We start from the raw sequence: 20,914 nt of genomic DNA on the forward strand, positions 1-20,914 counted from the left end.
TTGCTGACTGATTTTTAAGAAATAATAATATTGCTACTACAAAGTTTGATTTTAATCTTTATAATTAGTTTGTTGGTAGTTTTTAGCAGACCAAATTTAAAATATTTTTTTTGTTTTTGCTGATATTTTTAATGGTTTACACATGTCTTACTCGTTGAAGGATTTTATCAGTCATTATCAACTGCACATTCGCACGTGATGTAAATTTTGAAGAGGGCGTTACTTCACTGTTCAAAATAGGTAAGAAATTTAAATTTATGAATTTTTTCTCGTAAATTTAATCTTTGGTTCATTTTTATATTAAATCATATTTTGAAAAACTGAAAAGAATTCGGTGTAATGTTTAGCAAAGCACATATAAATTAAAATATCTAATGGTACGTGTAACTCATTGAACATGTACTTACATAAAGTGATCGATTGAATAACCTCGTCGTAATCATATGATACACGCACACGCACAAATACGTACGCACGCTTTTACGCATACATTCAGAAGCACGCATCATACAAGCTCTATGTTTGTATGCGTGTCGTTGTTTCATCAGCGTTGCTGTACCGTTGTGCAAGATATTCAGCTGAGAGGCAGCCAGCGTTGGATGTTAAAAACTGCACGCAAATGTAAATAAGATTTCATGAGTTTTGTTTAAAATGACACTTGAATTAAGCTAAAAAAACATCTAAATTTTTGTTTTTTAATAATTTTAAAACGTTCGTTTTAAGTATTTTTGTAACTTGAATTTTAAAAAAATGGTCGACGTTGAAAAAGTTGGTGAAAACCCATTTAATTCGCCGTGCTGCTCGTCTGAATATTTTATTCCCGGCAACAAAAGGCCCGAATTATTTCTGATAAATGTGAGGCTGTCGTCGAGTTCAGATGATGATGGTGAGAGCTTACAAGCTGCAAGATGTCATAAGAGGAAAGTAACAAATAATCAATTAGGGTGCGCTGAACAAGAAGATGAAATTAACAACATGAAAACAAAACTGAATTATGAGTTACATCCAAACGAAATGGAGCTACAAATTGAGAAGTTTTTGGAAAATTTTAAATATAACGGTTCCGGTTTGCTCTTTAACAATGAATCAACCCAGAGAAAAGAAGAAAAGTTCGAGACAAACAAGCCTAACATGCTAGGAAGGATGTTTCTGCCTGGACTGATCAGTCAAATTATCTTAAGCAAACCGCGCAACCAATTGAGTGGGCAAAATCCTCAACAAAAACCTTACGCAGGTCCATCTTTTAAAAATATTTCAGTACCTTTTCCGAAAACATCTCCAAGTCCGAGCGAATTAACAATTAACAAACAACCATTTAACCAATTAACCGATCAAAATAACAGTAAAAGTAACGAGAAAAATAATTTTAGAGTTTCTTGGATTTCAAACGAATCTTCGACACCAAGCTGTCCGAGGCAGAGCATCACATCACCCAGTGACAACAACTTCATAAGTAGCAGCATCACGTCGTCCATTATGTCTCAAGAAATCGAAGAAATTTCAGACGAAACTTGGGACTTCAACTTCCAGAACGATTTCTTCAACTACCCTGATCCCAAAACAAGACTTGAGTCATCCTCTGATAAGGTGTTTTCAAATGTTGGCGGATCTTTTCATGAATTTTGCTCAACGAGACCTACAAGTCAGCTCTACAGATTTATACCAAGGAGTGCTACAGCGGCTTGTCTCGTCAGATCAGGTGCTCATTTTCACTCAGAAATGTTGGGTTTAGGGTTTCGGCTTTAGATAAGAAGAAGGAAATTTTGTATTGATGAATATTTTTGATTTAATATGGCTTGTTTCGTTTGGTTTTTTCTTTGGTTTTTTAATTTTACGTTAAAAATTTATTTATTTTTTATCAGCTTCACATTTTGTTGACATTTAAACAATCGGTGCTGGGATATTAACTTAACGTTTGTTGTAAAAATGGATTTGTCAAGCGACATTCAGCCTATTAACTTTAGTTAGTTTCGATCGTTCACATTTGCTTCGTTATTACATTTTATAAAATCAATTTATAATCTTATTTCCTTTGACATTTATTTAAATATATATTAGGAATCAATTTTTTGGTATAAAATTTCAATTAATGAAAACAAACCACAGACAATGCGATGGGAGACTCAAGTTGCACGCTAACGATTTTAAATGTGGCTGAACTGCTGCAAGACAAATTTGCCTTTCTTTCAGGTTTAAATTCGGGAAACATTTGATTATTTACTATTCGGAATATGGAAAAATTTTATTTAATGTTAAAAATTTCCTCTAATACTCAAATTTGTTCTAGATTTTAAATCTGATTAATTTTCAAATGGATCATTGATATATTCAATTAAATATACATTAAATCATACTTAACACCAAACTACCCGATGTTACATTCACGTCAGGTGGCACTAGCAGACGAAACTTCAGCATTTTATCCTTCCCAGATAGTACAACACGAAGTACAGTTTCCAATGACCAGTACAGGAAAGTTGTTTCTTATCTCGCAAGTATATTAAGGTGGTCTGCTGTCATATTTTTTTTTGATTTGGTGACCATTTTTTCGACTCATTTTACCTTATTTTAAAAATTTTCAATTAAAGCTTCCATCCTGGCTCGGCTTTCCTAATTAACTTTTTTTATTTATTCAGCCCAGAAGAGTTGGAATCAGGTGTGGTGATCGTCATAGATAGAAGACAAGATAAATGGAGTTCTGTCAAGACCTTACTCATTCAAATAACTGTACGTTATTGAAGTTGTTATAGGTTACATTCTATGTGTTATATATGAGTTTTATGTTATTTATACGTTGTCGCGTTATATGCTTTACGTAAAATTTGAGAAACGAGATAGCTGAGGTAGCTGATTTTGGACTGCTATATAAATAAATAGTAATTGAGGCATTCGTTTGAAGTCCGTTTGAGTGTGCGCGCAATATTATAGAACATGCTACACTTGACGTGAATATTTTTGTTGAGTTTTTGTAGCTTTAAAATGTGTGTCTGTTTCTATATTTATATTATGTACGTGTATGTATGTATGTGTGTGTGTGTAAGTGTGTGTGCGTTAGTGTGCGTGTGTGTGTGTATTGGTAACTGTGGGTTTGTATTCTATTTATAGATGAAAAGTTTGCACAGCAAAGCAAGCAAGACAATAAAAAAACTACAACAACAAATCTGCATAGGTAGGTACACGTTCTTATTTCAAACCTAAACACTTGAAACTTCTTGAAAAGTCTTCGCTCTGAGATTCATGGTTTTCATGTTTGAAGAGTGGAATTGAAAAAAAGTTTAGACACTTTTTGAAAATTAAGACAAGTAAGAACAGTTACAGTCAATTGCTCATTTTGATTGCATGATTTAAATGAATGTTTGACGATCAAAATAATTGAATTCAATTAAGTTATCTAAAAAATTTATTGACTTTATTAAAAATAATTGGTTTAATGAAGGAAGATTTTTCAAATTATTAGTTTCCTTCAAATAACAGACTTGTTGACCACCAGTCTATAAGATTTCATTGGCAATCTCACAAAATTTAAATTAGTGCGTATGTGTGCAAGCTAAACAATATATAGCAAGTTTAACAAGGGTAAATAAATAAATGCAGATGAACTCTCAAACAAATAAAAATAATCATTAAGAAATTATAATAAACATTAAACAGCATGCAAACTAATTAAAAAAACGTGTCAATAAACCATCAAAATTCTTTAATATACATTCTCCCAATACCCTGTATAAATTCAATCCACATCTACACTTACGGATAAGATGCTTGCAATGTGTATAATGCAGTAAATTTTGAGAAAATAAAATATTCAAATATTAACTGACGGGTGTCTAAGTGCTATGCGGGTTTTTTGTTTTGTCTTTGTTTCTCTGGGAAAAAAATAGTAAAAAAATATGCAAAATATACGAAATACTCATACTACACATGTAAAGGAATTCTTCCCGGCTCCCATAGTAAAAGTGTACCTGCTAAGGCCTCTAAGTTTCCTGCAAAAGACCTTTTCCGATCCCAGTTTGAAGTTTCTGAAGGAAGAATTCCGGATTAAAGTAATTTTCATGCTTATTAATTAATTAATTAATTAAGTTAATTAATTAATCATTGGATTAAGTAAATTGGTTAAAATAGTTTATCCTTTCTTGGTTAGCACGATAAAAATTACAATTTTATTTTCACAAAATTATTTTGTTTATCATTTTTTTGTTGTTAAATTTGTCTTTTTTTTATTATCAAAGTTGTTATCGTTGTTGCTGCTGTTGCTGCTATTATTGTTGTGATTTTTTGTGGTTGCTATGGTTATATTTGTTGTTGTCAGCGTGTGTTGTTATATTTGTCGCCGTAATAGCGTGATACAATTGTTGCAAAACTTTATGTCCACACACATGTAGACTAGCTAGCCAACTTTGCGTGTGCCTTGCACTTAAATTCGAACCAATGCAAATCTGCGTACTTCTATCTTTAGAATGGTTTGTTCTCTCAAAAAACTTTCTCACCGTATTTAACAAGTCCAACTTGTTAATTAATCAATAATTAGTAGTTTTTTTATATTCTTTATGTTAGGTTTGAGCGGCGCGATAGTCTGATGGGTAAGGTGCTTGTCACTGCTATCGTAATCGCCGGGTTCAAATGCAATGAAGTACCCACCCATCATACGCAATTTGTGCTTGTGATTCCTTGAGTCACAATTGTTTACTGCGTAGACCGTGTGTGTTTTTTGCTGAAACCTTTGAGAAAAAATAAAAAAAAGATTTAGAAAAAATGTGGGAATTTAATTTTTATCGATTCCCATTCTGAAATTAAAAAGGTTTTAGTGTTGGATTCATCGGATGCCCTGCACGATTACATTGATAAGGACCAGCTTACAGTTGAGTTTGGAGGAACGTTACAGTTTAACATCTCTGAGTGGATACAGCATAGGGCCGTTAGTGGTTGTTGTGGTGAGGTTGTTGTGGTGAGGATGTTTCCGTGGTTGTGGTGCTGCTTGTTTGTGCTCGTTTGTTTGTCGATGTTTCTGTTGATGTTTGTAATGTGGTTGTTGCTTGTTGTTGCTGTCGTCATCACAGTGTGATAATGTTGGATGTTGTTTGTTGATGTTGTTTTACACACACGCGTGCACACACACACACATTTGCACACACACACACGCACACACTTATACACATACTTACAATGAAAACAGGCTCTTGAAAAGTTCTCAGCTAATACAACTCATCTCAATAAAACTTTAAGATCCATTTGTAAGGTTGGTGACGATGATTACGACGAGAATAAGTCAATGATGATGATGTGGATGTTGAACTTAAGGATTTCAAATGGACTAAAATGTTTAAAATCGCAATAAAAAGCGACAGTTACGACAAAAACAGCTACCAAAAACAGCCACAGCAATTACCAACAACCACACAACAACCACCAACAACAACTTCCACACAACAGCAACCACACAACAAACAACAAAAACAGGATTTAGAGGAAAGAGAGTTCCCGAACGACGTAACTCAAACGGAAGTCCTCATACACGATCATGATACGGTCCGATCTGAAATCAGAGAGGACATAGAGTCGACCATCAAACATGGCAGAGCTCTACTGGATTGCTTCCAAGGAAATGGAAATCCTGGAAAGAGTAGCGACGGAGACAGTGGGATAATCGTCAGTGGAGTCAGTCACGAAAATAGTCCGTTGAGTATCCATCTAAATGAGATCAGTCATATTGGATATTTGGAAGATAGTAATGTGGATGGTGACTGTAAAGGCACTTCGAAAGCCAGGATGGCGCATATACAGGCTGCTGAGAGGTGTGTGTAGTTAAGTGTGTGCACATGCGTGCGCGTGTGTGTATCTGTGTGTATTAGTGTGCGTGCGTACGTGCGTGTGTGTGTTCTTTTTTTTTATTTCATTATTATTATTGTTGTTGTTGTCGTCAAAAAATATGTTTTTTTTCCAAAACAGGTTACTATTAAAACTGGAAGAAACCTCTAGAAACTTTGAGATGTATTGGAATATGCACAAGACCAAGTTAGAGCAGTGCCTGCAGTTGAGGAAGTTCGAAGAAGACTTTAAACAGGTGACTATAAATATTATTTTACGATAATAGAAATTATTTTTATAACAAAATGATTAATTAAATTATATTAAAATTATAATATGTTGGAATCTAAAAAATAATTTTTAAAAATTCTTCTTCAGCTACAATTCTCCTGCGACAAACACTTGAAGTACCTGGAATCCTTGCCAACGAATTGCGACTCTCTCGCTCAAGCCCTAGATCTCAAATCTGACCTTTTGAACTTTGAATCCCTTTCAAAGGTCATTTCCAGATTTCACTTACGTTCTGATCTTTTTTATTATTTCTTCTTATTTCGTCATATTTCAATGTAAACGTCCAATCAAATTGTTGAGGTTATAATGTTTTGGAAATCTTTTGGTTTTTGTCGTTGTCATGTTAAAACTTTATGAAATCACACACACATATACAAACAAACAAACAAACACACAGACACAGAGACAAACACACAGAAACACACACCCACAAACAAACATACACACAGACGGACGTAGCCAGGGCAAATTTGTTGAAATACCGAGGTGGAAAATTCATCTCGGAAGACCACTACGCTGTTGATTGCATCAAGCCAAAGTGTTTGGAACTGGAAAGGATCTGCCAGGCCTATGATGAACAGTTGAAAAGTCGTCTCAATTTGGTGGAGAAGATTATCGATCTCTTCAACTTTGTCGATAAGGTTTTTTCAAGAAATATCATTTCATTAAATTTTTTACGATTCATTTTATTAATTTTCGTTAAATTTTTTCTAATATTTTTAAAGTAAATATCACTGATTTGTCTAAAAATATTTTGTAATTTTTGTGATCTGTAGTTTTTTTAAAGATTTTTATAAAATTATCGGAATAAACTTTTATTCATTCATCCATTTGTTCGTTTGTTTATTTCTTCAATAATTCATTTATTCATTCATTTGTTCGTTCATTCATTCGTTCATTCATTCATTCATTCATTCATTCATTCATCCATTCATTCATTCATTCATTCATCCATTCATTCAATTTATATAATCATTTCTTCAATAAAAATACAATTTCATTCTTTCATTCAATCATCACTCTTCAATTCCTCCGCCAACCAGGTGAACAAATGGTGCACCAAATGTTTAGACTTGCTTACTTCTTACCCCATAAACAACGTAAACAACAACAACAATGACGTCACAAGGGCTGACCACCCCCTCCACCTCCAGAGCAACGACGATGATGACGTCAAAACTCAGCCACCTGATCATTTGCTGGCACAAGTCGACGAGTTACTCGCCGACTATTACAACGACCAAAACATGAGAGACACCAAAGAATTTTATAACAATCACGATGACGTCATCAAACACCAGTTAAAAGTAAAAACGAATTTTTGTTGTAAAAATGGATTTGTCAAGCGACATGACGTCAGAGTGACGGCGAATTTTTTTTTACACATTTTTGTTCCGGTTAATTCTTTCTAAGTCTAGTAAATTTAAGTTTTGAAAAAAACACACGAACGCACAAAAACGTACGCGCGCGCACAACACACACACACGTACGTAAACAATTTTTTATACACATGTTTAAAATCATTCATTCATTCCTACAAACACACACATGCATATGAATACACATTCTCACACGTACGAACACAAACGCATGAATTTTATTGACACACAGACATACACACACACAGACACACACACAGACATACACACACACACACACAGACACACAAACAGATACACACCCACACACACCACGAACTCCAGGACCAACTCGATGAAACGATCCTGAAGTTAAACGACACGAACGACATGCTGCAAAAATTCAAACAACAACTTCACGCGCAAATTAACAACAACAACAAAAACAACAACAACAATAACAACAACAACATTAATAATAGCAATAATAGTAAGAGAAAAAACAGCGGGAAGAACAAAATCAAAAACAATTCAAAGAGGAATAGCTTAAATGATGATGATGCTAAACAAACGGACGACTACAACAGCAACAACAACAACAACAACACCACCACCACCACCAACAACAACAATAGAAAAAACAGCCTGATAGACATTATAGGCATCAAGATAAACAGCTTAACGGATCACAAACACAACAACGATCACGTGACGAATGACGTCAGCAGAAATAACAACAATAATAACAAAACGAATAATAACAATAATAATAACAGTGGTGACAGTAATAATAATAATAATAATCGGCGAAAAAATAGTCTTATCGATATTTTGGGCATTAAAAGAAACAGCTATAACGAGGACAAAAATGACAACAACAACAACAACAATAACAACAATGACAACAGCAACAACAACAATAATAATAATAATAACAATAACAGCTGCAAAAACAACACAAATATCAAAATTAATAAAAATGTTGACGAATCGGATAGCTGCTTGAACGCTTCTCTCAAGCTATCAACAAACAACACTAACAACAACAACACTAACATCAACAATAACACTAACAACAACAACACTAACATCAACAACAACACTAACATCATCAACAACAACAACACTAATATCAACAACATTAACAACATCAACAAAATTTCTGACAGCAAAAGCCCCAACGACATCAACAACAACATTAACGTGATCGATATGAATAAATTAGACGGCGATCTTCAAAATGAAGTCAACAAAACTAAATCAACAACAACACCGACGGCAACATCTGCATCTGCAATAATGACGTCACCAACTACAACAATGACACCGTCAACAACAACAACTACGACAACATCACTACCGCCAACAACATCAGCAACAAAACCGATTGTAACAGTACACCCTGAAAGAAATTTTCACACAACTACATTAACCAGCACTAATCACAGTAACAACAACAACATCAACCACAACAACAACAACAACATCAACAACAACATCAACAACAACATCAACAACAACAACATCAACAACAACGACATCAAGAACAACATCAAAAACAACAGCTCATTCTCAACGTTCTCCGCTTCAATGATGAACCTGTCCTCATCATCATCATCATCGCCATCACCTTCATCATCGTCGTCATCATTTTACCCAGCAGCATTCAAGATGCAGGTGAAGATGAATGGATCGCTGGCAGAGGAGAGCATTCCAGAAGAGACGCCTAAGCTCAAGAAGAAGTTCAGCCTGAAAGCTAAGGTAGAAAAAGATGGCTTTATTATTAATTTTACTGTCATGTGTTGTTGTTTTTGTTGTAATTATTTGTAGGAGTGCTTCATTTTAATCAGTAAGTTGTTGTTGTTGTTGTTGCTATCAATTTTAATGCTATCAATGCTACCTAACCCTAACCCAACCCTTAGCCGAAATATTTAACTGAAACATCCTAATTAATAATTAAGACCTGACCTAATTACGTAGCTCCAAACGAAACGTCCTAATTAATAGTCACAACCCGGCCTAATTGCGTAATTTCAATTGGAACATCCTAATTAATATTCACAACCTGACCCAGTTACATAATGTCGAAAAAATTTTAAATAGAGCAAGCTGGAGAGGTCACTATCACGTAGCATCCAGGATCTTAGTGCGTTCAAGCAGTTGGCTAGGAAGAATTCACTATTCAGTAAAGACGACAATGAGAATTATCAGAACAGGAGGAGGTTATGATAATGATGACGACGACGATGGTGTGGTTGTGATGATGATGGTGGTGTGGTCGTGATGGTGATAATGATGATGGTGGCGGTGTGGTTATGATAATGATGATGGTGGTGGTGATGTAGTTTTGATGGGATTGTGATTATGGGATTGTGAAGAGGTCGTACGTACAATTTTCATAGTAGTTTTTGATGACGACGACGACGATGATGGGTGATGAAATTAGATAATATAATTATTATAATATATATTATTGGTAAACCATATATATATATAATAAACTTGAAATGCAGTGAACTGATGAAAGAGATATTGAAAAGCGAGAGAGAGTATGTCGCTAACTTACAGCTTGTCAATCAAGTATGTGTGTGTGTGTGCGTGTGGTGTGTGTCTGTGTGTGCGTGTTATTTGTGTGTCTGTATGACACATAACATCATATAAATAAAGTCATCATTTTCGCATACACTTCTCCATTCAACACACTAACAAAACAACACCCATTGTTGTTCGTTATTGTTAGAAATATTGTTATGATTATTATTATTTGTTCTTCTTCTTATTATTGTTATTATTTCTATTTGCGAACAATTCTGCAAATGCTTAATTTCATTCTTCTTATAAAAAAAAGACAATAACTTTTTTATTACAACAACAAATACTACGAATGCTGTTACTACCACTACTACTACAACTACTACTACCACTACAACAACTACTACTACTACTATTACTACTACTACTACAACTACTACTACTACTATTAATACCACTACAACTACTACCTCTACTACCATAAATATTTTTACTTCTGCTGCTACTACTGCTACTACAACTACTTCTAGTACTACTACTACAATTACTGCTACTGAACTGAATAGCTAACATTAACTGAACTGAATAACCAAACAGCTACTGTATAGTAACTGATAGTAGTAATTCTAATATTAGCTAACAAACAGTAAATACTACTAACCCAAATGAACACTAACCGTCATTTATCTACTGCTATATTTCTACATTGTTATATTTATTACATTCAAACACTTTATAAGACCTAGGCGTTCTACTGTTTTTAAGTAACACGCAATGCAGGTTTCATCATATGCTTCTGATGATTCCCATAAATTACTTATGCCTAATATTATTTTCAGTATCACAGGAGCACAGTACTGTAAGATAACTACTAATTAGTAGTAGTTGTTGTAGTTTTATATCATTCTAGTTAGCGATATGCCTGATGGAATACTGATTACAAATTTTGCTAACATTTTACAATAGCAACCAGTTTATAACTTCATTTTTTTGTATAATTTTTTGACTAATGCTGAAACACTTTGAAAGAGAAAATAAACAAAACACACACGCACACACATATATACATCATAAATATCATCATATACATATATACACATAACATAACATACAATTACTCACAAACCAATACACACACACAAACAGCACTACATTAGCGTCATGAGGTCTGACGTCATGAAAGCGTCACTCCCGGAAGATGTGGCGGGAAAAGAGGGAGAACTCTTTGGAAACTGGGAGGCTATTTATAAATTTCACAATGAGTAAGTAAATGATGAGGATGACGATGATCTCTCTCTCTCTCTTTATCACCTACTTATCATAATATAAAAATAATATTATTATTAATAATATAAAGAATAATAATAATAGATGACGATGATGATGATGACCCTTTTTTTTCTCTCTCTCTTTCTCTCTCTTCCGTCTCTCTTTCTTTCTTTCTCTATTTTTTGGTTTTAATCTTTTGTCAGAATATTCTTGAAAGAGTTAGAAAGCGCCCAGTACATGGATTCAGTGTGCGTTCTGGCGTCATGTTTCGTCACCCATGTTAGAGTTGTTATAAGAGTGTGAATGAGTGAAATGAGTGAATGAGAAATTGAATGAATTAATGAGACATTAAATGAATGAATGAATGAGACATAAATGAATGAATGAGATATTAAATGAATGAATGAGAAATTTAATGAGTGAGTGAATGAATGATGAATGAATGAATGAGACATTAAATGAATGAATGAGACATTAAATGAATGAATGAATGAATGATTGAATGAACTAATGAATTAACGAAGGATTGAATGAATTATGATTATATTCATATTTGTTAAATAGATAGGTCACAGAATGAATGGATAACAAAATGAACGAAAGAATCAATCAACAAAAATGAATGAATAAAAGAATGAACGAATGTATAATTATTATATTATATTATTATCATAATAATAACAATTGCTTTAATTATTATAAGATGCACGATACAATCATAATTACAGATTGACGAGCTGACGAAATACTACTTAACTTACTGCCAGAACAAAATGACGTCAGAGGAACTCTTGAATCGAATTCTACTTTCTGACTTTTTAAAAGTGAACTTCGCATAATTCAAATCAATGATTTTTATAAATCTTGTTTTGTAGACCTGTGTTGCATCTGATATTTCATTTTCTGAATAAATTGTCTCACAAATTTCAACAAGAAAAACAGTTATACACGGCGTATTGAGAACATAATAATACACACAACACATAATACATATTTTTATATTTTATATATTTTATATATTTTTATATTTTATATATTTTTATATTTTATATATTTTTATATTTTATATATTTTTATGTTTTATACATTTTTATATTTTATATATTTTTATATTTTATATATTTTTATATTTTATAATTTTATTCATATTTCTCAAAAGAACTGCCAGAAACGTTCTGGAGTGAATGATTGCTTGGACGGGCTGCTGAGCAAACCTGTCCAACAACTTCACATCTACAACAACTTCTTAAAGGTTTTTGGTTGCTATTTTTATATCGTGTTACTCACACGCACACGCACACGCACGCACACACACACACACACACTAAAATAAACAAACAAACACACAGACACAAACACAAAATTACTCGAAAATGCACGAAATATGCAGGGATCTTATTGCATTCAATTCTTCATTCATTTTACAAACATTTATTCATTGGTTCGTTCATTCATTCATTCATTCATTTTACAAACATTCATTCATTGGTTCGTTCATTCATTCATTCATTCATTCATTCATTCATTCATTCATTCATTCATTCATTCACTCATTCATTTCCAGGGCCTCTTAAAGAACTGCACAACTGACCAATCAAACGAGATGACCAAAGAGGCTCTTGATTGTATGGCCAAACTTTTGAGAAACTCCAACGAAGCCCTCAACTCTATTTCTATACGAGGATTTCAGGTGTGTGTGCATGCGTGTGTGTGTGTATGTGTGAGCGTGTGTGTGTATGTATGCGTGCGTGTGTTGGTTTGTTTGTATATGTGTGTGTGTCTGTTTGTTGTATATATGTATATATATATGTATATATGCGTGTGTGTGTTTGTTTGTCTGTGTGTGTTTGTATGTGTCCGTGTGTATTTTTATAAGCGTGTTCTGTTTCACTCATCTTCATCTCGATCACCATCATCGTCATCTTCCTCACCATCACCTTCATCACCACCAAAAAAGGGTGACGTGAGAGCGGGAGGCAAGCTAATTAAAAGGGGAACCTTCCAGGTGACGACTGACGGCAGCAGTAGCGGTGGTAGCAGCAGCAGAAGCCACAGCTTTTTCAGATCGAAAACAGGATCAGCCAGGCATGTACTCATGTACGAAAACTTTGTCATTATCTGTAAGGAGAAGCTGGAAGTCGAAGGAAACGTCAGGACTAATTTTGAATTCAAGGCCTTGTTGCCTGTAAGTTGTGTGTGCGTGCGCGCGCGCGCGCGTGTGTGTTTTCTTTTCTGTAATTTATAATGCAATTACTCTGATAAGATGATGTAACTAATGCAGATGTCTGAACTGGCTCTGATGGAGAACGTGAAGAATGATAAGAAAAAGTTCAAACTATCTCTTTACGGGACAACTGAGTCGTTCACGTTCGCTGTTAGTAATTGTAATCGCCTTTCTTCTGTTTTTCGCCTGACTTTCTGCTTTGTCTTGTCTGCGCCGAAAGAATTATTATTAAATTTTGTTATTTCTCTTCTTCTTCTTCTACTTCTTCTTCTTCCTCCTCCTCCTCTTCTTTATTATTATCATTATTATTCTTATTATTATTTTCTCTCAGGCACCAACGAGTAACATCAGGGATATGTGGGTGTCTGAGATTAAAAAAATTCTCCTTGGGCAGTTCGAACAGATCAAAGGTCTGTGAAAATTATTATTTCTATTTTTCTGAATACTACTACTACTGCTGCTACTACTGCTACTACTACTACTACTACTACTACTACTACTATAATAATATTAATAATAATAATAATTTTTTTCTCTTTTATAGCGGATAATGTGAACTTTTTTTTCGGCCGTCAAGATTCCAAGATAAGGTATCCATAATTCAATTTCGGTTATCCTAACAATCAATTATTCGACCTTATTTGTTTTGTTTATTCATTCACTTGTTTGTTCATTCATTTCTTCACTCCTTCACTCGTTCTTACACTTTTTCATTCATTCATTCACCCATTAGATTAATCAAATATTTAACCGTGAAGTTACAAAAATGTCGAAAATAAATTGCAGTGAAATTGAAAATAAAAAAAGGATAAGAGTATTAATTAAAATTTGTATTATTGTTATTATTAATATTATTATATAATTAATTAATTAAAATAGTAATTAATTAATTCAAACTACTTAAACAGCACTGATTCGAAGTTTGACTGGTCCAAATCAATACCTACAACTGACCCATGTAATAAGGTGAAGTTCCAAATTCATCAGTAGTATTAGTAGTAGAGTAGTAGTAATAATTAGAGTAGTACTAGTTGTTGTTGTATTAGTAGTCGTAGTAGTAGCAGCAGATTTAGTAGTAGCAACGGCAGTAGTAGTAGTAGCAGTAGCAGCAGCAGAAGTAATTTTTATGACGGAATACTTATGATAATGACAAAGATGACAATAATACACTCTTATTCTTAATTTAAACCAACGATAATAAAATCTCACAGAATCTGCTAAGCAGAACTTTCATAATCAGCTGCGATCACCAAGCTCGCCGACCGGACGAACTATCGGTAGGCAAGGGAGCTGAAGTTGAAATTGTTGAAGTTGGCGATGAGGGTTGGTGTCTGGCTAGAGAGGTTTTGAACCCTGTTAATGAGGGCTGGCTGCCCACCCATCTACTCAGACAAGAAAGGACGTAGGATTGAAAGGGTTGTAAGATTGACGTGTAAGATGGCGTTTAATGTTTTTGATTTGGTTAATTTTTTCAGTTAATTTGTTTAGCAGCTTTTGAAATTTTATTTCATCCGTTTTTCCTTTAACAAATTTCATAAATTTGCTAATTTTGTGTTAAAATAAATTTTAATTCAAAGTTGAAAAACATTATTCAAACATCAAAATTTAAATTCTTGTTTTCAGAAAGTTAACGAATCAAAATCCCGACGAAAACCGCCGAAAATATTCACCACAAAGAAAAGCACTGTTATTTAGATAATAAAAACCTTTTTTTGAATACATTTCATCACGTTAGTCAGTATCAAACATCGAAACACAGGGAATTAGCAATTTAAATATAGGTGGCAACCCATAATCACAAACATTACACCAACAATGCTAGAACTCATATACTAGACCAGGCAACTTGGATAACTATATTTTATATCCTAGTATCTAAAAACTATCAAACCTTTCTCTTACCTAATACTAATATGGGTTGTATTAAATGAAATAAAGTACCCATTTGTGTTAAATAAATATGTAGATAGAACATATATAGAAATGTATAAACCATTTATATTTAAACTGATGTCATTCATTGTGTAAAAGTTTGAAGAGCCAAAAAATGTCAGGCTTTGTCTGGTTTTCCTATTGGTTATTGTTGAGATCTAACTGGCATCTTTTATAACACTGTTGTTAATTTTTAAATTATTTAAAATTTGAATTTTATTTATCTATTTGTTTTTGAGTTTTTTTTGATAAGCTTCTAACGAACCAATATTTTTTGCCAACTTTTGTGAAAATTTCGTCAGAATGGGTTCTTAATATGATTAGCTTAATTTTTCTATTACAATTTTTTGTGAAATGGAACCAAATCTATAATTAATGATGATTAAAATTTGAATGTGATACAAAACAAACTTGTCCATTTACCTAATTCCACAATTTTTTCATTAACACGCACGTTTTTTTAAACTTTTTCTCAAAAAAATCCAGTAAAATACATGCAAATAAGTGTTTACGTTAATTGTAATATTAAATAATTTAACACTAATTAATTCCTGTATAGATATTTCTCCAGTATTTTTTAATTATTTTTGAATTTTAATTGAAAATTGAGGTCTAAAATTAGACAATGATCTGATAAAGTACATAATTGCATTTTCATTGAATTCTTATTAAGAATATTTTGATCCGTATTATAACACATCTGACTACGAATCAGTTATTAACACTATAGTAACACACGCACCACACAGAGAGAGAGAGAGAGAGAGAGAAAGAGAGAGAGAGATACACACACACATACTCACACACATATTTTCATATCTATACACTACACCTCTTTTAATGAGCCGACAGTTGACAAGAAAGATTGTTAGTATATCCGTTAATAAAACTTGAATGAGATTTTGAACATATACAGACACACACACTCACACACACACAGATACACACATACAGATAAAAACTGTTAGAATTTAACAAAAAAAAACATTCCATTACAATTCATGATACTGAAATCCAAAAACTGTTGCATCACTTATGCTAAAAAATTGTTTCGCTAATTATTGTAATTTTTAAAAAACACAATATTATTTATTTAATTAATTAATAATTAGAACCACATTGTTCTCACTTTTGTTACATATTTTTTTTCCTGTAATGAATTTTTTATTTTGACGAAAAAAATTCTTAATAAAGTAATGTTTTATTTTCAAACTATGCCTTCAAAAACAACATTTACTAATTAGCATGTAACCAACTAAGATACATTAACTATGGATGAAATCATAACAAATTTCCATAGTCTAAATCAAATAGTTAATAAATTAAATTGATGACTTATTTGTCTAATCATTCATTGATTCATACATACATTCATTCATTCAGTTAATCCGCCATTTATTCATTCATTCAATCAATCAAGCATGCATTCGTTCATTCACTCAATCATTCATTCATCCAATCACTTGGTTCATTTATTTAACAATTTATTTGATTAAATCCCCAATTAAGCAGCATCGATATATTTTAATTTCCCGACTTATAAACTCGAATAGGAGGACTCTAACTTTTTAATTTCTGAGAACCGAACGATTTTTAAAACCTCTGTCGTAGAAGTCATCACCTTCCTTATCTGAGATACTATCCTGTAACTGTGGAGAAATAATTAAATAAGTAATAAAAATACAACACACACACGCACGCACACACAAATACACGCACACATGAACATGTATTGTATTTATGTACGTACGTATGTATGTATGTATGTATGTATTTATGTATGTATGTATCTCTGTACCTATGGAAAGAGCACGAAGTTACCCATGTACAAAGACAGCCTTAAAGAAAATGAAAAAATGTGGTTCAGACCCCAAGGATTCGACGAAAACAGACACCTATACTATCGCCCTAAGCGGCGATAGTATAGGTGTATGAATCTGTGGAACATGTGCATGTTCGTCAAGTAAAGGACTTTTTGCTGATTCTAGGACTCACAACTGACCCTACTACATCGCCGATTGGACGATGTATTCCATACTAATCTACATAGTAATTATGGTCTTTTACCAGCATTCACCTATGTATGTATGTTAAAACCAAATCAGCGATGAGTGACACTAAACAGTCAAACATCTGAATAAAATCGGTTAACAATTGATATCTCGTTATTCGCTCACGTCGGCGTTTAATTGAACATTTTCGGTAACACAGACGCGCAAAAACCTTTGCAGCAAACAAGATATATGATTCATGGCGAAAAATAGCTCTCTGCTGTCGCCGGACCTGCCACTTATCATTTAGCAAATTTTTTTAAAAAATATTGAAGTATGTATGTATGTACAGTACAGGCATGTGTAAACACATTTTGTAAAAAAAACTAGACTAACATTATAAACGGGTGGCTTTGAACCGTATATATTCCAGCCATGCCTGTTCTCCCAAGTCTGATGAGAAAGTTATTGATATATTAAATTATAAAAATGTATATTAAATTATAATTCATCCTAATAATATTTCAAATTTTGGTGAATAAAAAATTGTACCATTAATAATTAAACATTTAAAGTTAAAATACAAATAACAATAAATTAACAAAGGCAAAAAAATATTTAAAAATCATCTATGAAATGATTTCTAAAAAATATATTGAGATACTAAACAGCTAATCCTAAAAACTAATAAGTAAACCACACAATTAATAAATAATTAATTAGTTAATTAATTAATTGTACAATACAATGAATTTAATCATAATTTAAATTTAAAGCATACAAACACCACAAAAAATACATACATTATAGTTGTACTTCATATGGTAATAAATACCATACCCTATACCTATTGCAATGGCAAACTTTGGAACAAAAAATCTTCCAGTGAAAGCCCTACTCTCACCCTGGTAATTTTTAAATATTATGTTTAAGATATTTTCAAAAGATTATTTAAAATTAAATTGATTACCTAATATAAATAATAGTTTTTTGAAACCAACTAATTTTTTTAGAAAGTTGAAATAAAACATTTAATCAATGATTATTTTTAATAAGAAGTTGATAATGCAGTGTTTTAAGATTCTAAACTTCTATAAAAAAAAGATAGTTTGAAGCCACTAAATATAGAATGATTTATTTATTTATTATACATACAAATTATAGACTGTCTATATAATAAATATACTATAGTATATATATAATATATATATATATATATGTTGGTAATAGACCATAATTTTTACAATATTCTATAAATTCTACCTAATGTTTGGCGTTAATACGTTTGTAGTTCGTTTTTTTTTATTTTTCTCACCAAAAAACTTTAGTGAGAAAAATCAAAAAAACGAACTATAAACATATTAACGCCAAACATTCAGTAGAATTTATAGAATATTGTAAAAATATATATATATATACTTTATATAATATACATTTTTGTTGCACATAAGTTATGAGATCTAAATATGATTATTTATTTTGAACTTATGAACCAATTATTTTGGATAAATTAAAAAACATGATAAAAGGGAAAAAGCTGGTATAATTTTACTATAATAGACTAGCTAAGAAGTAAGAAACATTTTTTTATAATTTAATAAAAAATTTATATAATAACTATAATATAATAATATATATTATATACTACTATAGTATACTTTTATTTATACTGTATACAACATACATAAAGTTCGTTATAAATTCATGAAAATTTGTAGAGTGAAGTTAAATTCTTAAAAATACCAACAATTATAGGTTTCAAGACATCAAAGAAGACATCCCAAGGCTTGCCGAAAAATCTCCTGAACGCATTCCTGGGGTACAATTCCGGGATGAAACGAGGTTCGTTGGGGGAGAGCACCTGATCGGCGAGCCACTGTTTCCTCAGGAACCTGTCCTCGGCCGTCATCGGTTCTGCCAACCTCTGCCTGGGAAAGGGCATGTGCTCGATGTTGAAGGGGACTATCTTGTTGCCTCTCCAGAGGTGATGGCGCTGCATCTTAGCCTCCCTGTCAAAGCTCTCCTTCAACTTTTTATTGAATTTTTCAATGGCCTCACTGTCCAACTGAGCGATAGTTTTGTCGCCATCGTTTGAAGGAGCCATTTTTATGGGAGGTGGTGGTAGTGGTTATCTCTCGTCTAACTTTCCGTGAGGTGCCGATAATCTAATTCACCTTGGAGCTGTGAGAATAGTTACGTTGATAAATAAGTAAATAATAGAGCAGGTAGACTTTTAAGTATGGAAGGTTGTTATGGTGTTTGTGTTCTTTGCGCGTTTATGATGGATGAGTTTTTTGTTAAAAAATAATATTGAAACATCTTTCAAGACAATCATTTTAATTCAAACAAAATAGGATCAAACAACAGATTGTCACGTTTAGAGACAATGTTAACACTCATTGATTGGATTCAAACGCTACCTGTTCCAAACTCTCAGAGAAAAATATTAATTTTGTGGTGCCTGCGTGAATGTACGTTTAAATTAAGGGTGTAAAGTTGGTTTCATTTTAGTAATCGAGCAATCGGCTTATAATTTTCAACAAAAAATATCGACTTCTGTTGATAATGTAGCAAGATGGATGTCAGCTAATAACTTGGCATTAAACGTTTTGAAAACACAACACATAACATATCTGGCTAGGTACCCCACAAAGATTTAGTTTACTGAACAATTTCACGTCACCGGTGAATGATCTTGGTGTGATGTTGGATTCACGTCAATCATTGGAAGATCATGTAAAAAATATCTGCTGGAAATGTTTCTATCAAATTCATAAAATCAGAACTATCAGACGTTTTCTCATTCGGAAAGAAAAATAAACGCTTGTTCACAGTTTTGTCTGTAGTAGAGTTGACTTCTCCAACTCGATAATGTATGGAGTCAAGTTATTTCTACAGGACTGTGTTCAATCAATAGTAAACGCGGCAGCAAGAATGTTAGCCGGCCTTTCAAGTCTTTCTCTATTTTGGAAACGCTATATACAAATTTTGATACCGATACTGAATCGGATAAAATATTCGATTATTTTTTCGGTTTTGACAATCTTATTTTTGGAACTTTCTCACACCATTTTCTTATTTAAATTACAAAACCTAATCATACTGCCAAATTTTCTTTTTAAAGTACTCGGAACTAATAAAGCATCCGAACTCGATTACCTTTTTGTACTCCTTCGTAGTACATTAAGCAGAACCTAATGCAAACGCGTGTGTGGTGCAAACGTCTTGAGGCAACGACGTTTATAAATTCGGTGGTACACAAAATTTTTGTATATCTCAAGAAAGAAAGATTTTAAGCAGGCTTGCATTTATTGAAGCGGCTAATGAGAAACTTCTATAATCACATTGAATACCATCTGTTTTATTCCTATGGCTATAACCACTGCTTTTATAACGCATCAAAAGTTTATAATCAAAAACTTTACTTCATATAATTTGCACTAACAGGCTTTTCATGTACGAAATTATATTATCCGGCATTTATTTCTGAAGAGATTGGAGAAAAATTCAAT

At 32.6% G+C, this 20,914-nt stretch overlaps 2 protein-coding genes across 2 annotated transcripts; one reads left to right on the forward strand and one right to left on the reverse strand.

Annotated features, from left to right (window-relative positions):
- Positions 1-750: 750 nt before the first annotated feature.
- HELRODRAFT_193107 (hypothetical protein) lies at positions 751-15,675 on the forward strand (the record flags this gene model as incomplete). Its single annotated transcript, XM_009025579.1, has 27 exons — positions 751-1,699; positions 2,107-2,190; positions 2,391-2,505; positions 2,637-2,727; positions 3,930-4,043; positions 4,799-4,915; positions 5,174-5,236; positions 5,458-5,792; positions 5,947-6,061; positions 6,184-6,303; positions 6,546-6,737; positions 7,140-7,451; positions 7,800-9,215; positions 9,558-9,676; positions 9,968-10,034; positions 11,133-11,248; positions 11,459-11,534; positions 11,984-12,079; positions 12,415-12,507; positions 12,820-12,945; positions 13,213-13,440; positions 13,537-13,629; positions 13,811-13,889; positions 14,024-14,069; positions 14,388-14,445; positions 14,691-14,911; positions 15,103-15,675. The coding sequence occupies 26 exons, from the start codon at positions 751-753 to the stop codon at positions 14,883-14,885; spliced, it is 5,415 nt and encodes a 1,804-aa protein (XP_009023827.1). The 3' UTR covers positions 14,886-14,911; positions 15,103-15,675.
- A 1,000-nt stretch (positions 15,676-16,675) lies between these two features.
- Positions 16,676-19,623, reverse strand: HELRODRAFT_185877 (hypothetical protein). The gene is made up of 5 exons (XM_009025580.1): positions 19,150-19,623; positions 18,206-18,307; positions 17,799-17,855; positions 16,851-17,060; positions 16,676-16,778 (listed from the first exon to the last, which is right to left on the reverse strand). The coding sequence occupies exons 1-4, from the start codon at positions 19,504-19,506 to the stop codon at positions 16,980-16,982; spliced, it is 597 nt and encodes a 198-aa protein (XP_009023828.1). The 5' UTR covers positions 19,507-19,623; the 3' UTR covers positions 16,676-16,778; positions 16,851-16,979.
- Between the last annotated feature and the right edge of the window lie 1,291 nt (positions 19,624-20,914).

The sequence above is a fragment of the Helobdella robusta genome (assembly GCF_000326865.2).
Source record: "Helobdella robusta unplaced genomic scaffold HELROscaffold_42, whole genome shotgun sequence".
Classification (NCBI taxonomy): domain Eukaryota; kingdom Metazoa; phylum Annelida; class Clitellata; order Rhynchobdellida; family Glossiphoniidae; genus Helobdella; species Helobdella robusta.